The sequence below is a fragment of the Nannospalax galili genome, unplaced genomic scaffold (genome assembly GCF_000622305.1).
Source record: "Nannospalax galili isolate Female #2095 unplaced genomic scaffold, S.galili_v1.0 scaffold4040, whole genome shotgun sequence".
Classification (NCBI taxonomy): domain Eukaryota; kingdom Metazoa; phylum Chordata; class Mammalia; order Rodentia; family Spalacidae; genus Nannospalax; species Nannospalax galili.
The window spans coordinates 66,500-68,624 of NW_008345393.1; the positions used below are offsets into that span (position 1 = coordinate 66,500).

The 2,125-nt window shown below is 45.0% G+C and overlaps 1 protein-coding gene across 1 annotated transcript; it reads left to right on the plus strand.

Annotated features, from left to right (window-relative positions):
- The first annotated feature begins 481 nt into the window (after nucleotides 1–481).
- LOC103740919 (olfactory receptor 1J4-like) lies at nucleotides 482–1,413 on the plus strand. Its single transcript, XM_008841596.1, is given in 2 exon segments — nucleotides 482–824; nucleotides 827–1,413. Coding segments are annotated over 2 exon segments (930 nt in total).
- Nucleotides 1,414–2,125: the final 712 nt, after the last annotated feature.

A 2,125-nucleotide genomic window follows, 5' to 3' on the forward strand; every position in this document is an offset into this window, starting at 1 on the left:
TTAACATAGATTTACTCAATATTTTTATAACTACATAACATCATTAATGCTTTATAGAAGAACTTATGTGCACACAGGGAAAGTGGCCAAAAGAAACAAGTAAACTTCTGAGTCGGGGCCATCTCAGCCCTCCTCGCAGCAAGGCTGTTAACAATTGCTCATCTATGAAATGCGCATAGACTGTGGGCTCCAAGGGGGAATTTCATTATCTCTTATGTTTCCAGTGCTAAAAACAATGCTTAGTACATGTGTGAATAAGTGAAGAGATTTGCATTCTTTCTTGAAGGAAATCTTATCAGCGTTGGAAGTGTTCTCTCTGTGTTTACTATGAGACTAACTTGAGATTCAGACTGAAAGTGTGTAGTTTGTCTGAATTTTGATATATTTTCCGGGAAAAAAAGCATGCGTGTTATATCTACCAGGTGAGGCTCTTAGGACTCTGACATTTCCTTCTCCCTCCATTCCCAGCAGGAAGAGGACCATGAGGAGGGGGAACCAGAGCAGTGTGTCTGAGTTCATCCTCCTGGGGCTCCCCATCCAGCCAGAGCAGCAGGGCATCTTCTTCACCCTGTTCCTGGCCATGTACCTGACCACGGTGCTGGGGAACCTGCTCATCATCCTGCTCATCAGGCTGGACTCTCGCCTCCACACCCCCATGTACTTCTTCCTGTGCCACCTGGCCTTCTCCGACATCTCCTTATCATCTGTCACCATCCCAAAGATGCTCAGCAACATGCAGACTCAGCACCCGTCCATCCCTTATGAGGGGTGCATCTCTCAAATGTATTTTTTCTTGCTTTTTGTAGCTGTTGACAATTTCCTTCTTGCGCATATGACAGGTATGTGGCCATCTGCCACCCACTGCACTACATGGTTATCATGAGGGAGGAGCTGTGTGACTTATTGGTGGCTGGGTGCTGGTTTTTTCCTTGTATACATGCCCTTCTGCATACCCTGCTCCTGTCCCGCCTGTCCTTCTGTGCTGACACTATCCCCCACTTTTTCTGTGACCTCAGTGAACTCCTGAAGTTGACCTGCTCAGATACCACCCTCAATAAAGTATTCATCTTCACTGAGGGAGGAATGTTGACTTTCCTCGCACTGGGTGCTATTTTTGGCTCTTACATCTGCATTGGTTTTACTGTCCTGAAGGTCCCCTCCACTAAGAAGATCTGCAAAGTGCTGTCCACCTGTGGTTCCCACCTCTTCTTGGTGTTTTTGTACTATGGGACTCTTGCAATTATTTATTTCTTTCCTTCCTCAAATAATTCCCAAGTTAAAGATGTAATTGCTTCAATAATGTATACAGAGGTGACACCCATGCTGAACCCCTTCATCTATAGCTTGAGGAACAGAGACATGAAATTGGCTCTGGGATTATTATGGAGAAAAGGAGTTATTTCAGTCAAGTGAGTGTTATGTCCTTGTCTTTTTAATTACCCTAGAGATGCTTCCAGAGATACTCCCTTAAAATTGTGTAGGTGAATATAGTTTATTGTGAAAATGGCCACTCTCATGTTGGGTGAGGTTTAAGACTGAAGTCCTATCCGGGGACAGGCTCTCTCTGTAGTCTCTTATTCTCCACACTTTTGCCAGTTGTGGCCTTCTGTTTTCATTGTACTCCGTTTCTGGAGAAAACTACACTGGTGAGAGTTGAGAGGGCATTAGTATTGTCTCCACCCCGTGTTTTGCTGTGTTCCATGAGCCTTAGATGAAGCGATTCCAGAGTTTATGTTTCTCTCAGAACTGAATAACTCTCAGACACTGTCTGTGTGAACTCTATAACAGTCTCAATCTGTTGCAAAAAGGAACTGCTTTGACGAGTAGTTGTTGAGGTTTGAATGAGAATGTCCTCCATAGGTGCTACGTATTTGGGCATTTTGTCTCCAGTTGGTGGTGCAGTTTTGAAAGGCATTAGATGGTGTGGCCGTGCTGGAGGAAGCATGCCAGTAGGGGTAGGCTTTGGGAGTTCTTAAGCCTTGCAGGATTTCTAGTCACTGTCTTCTTTCTATGCCTGCTTGAAGTGTGAGCATTCCTCTGTCTGTTCTGGCCACGCCCTGCCACCATCCCTCTGCACCACGATGGACTCTGATTCCTCTGGAACCATAAGCTCAAATTAATTCTT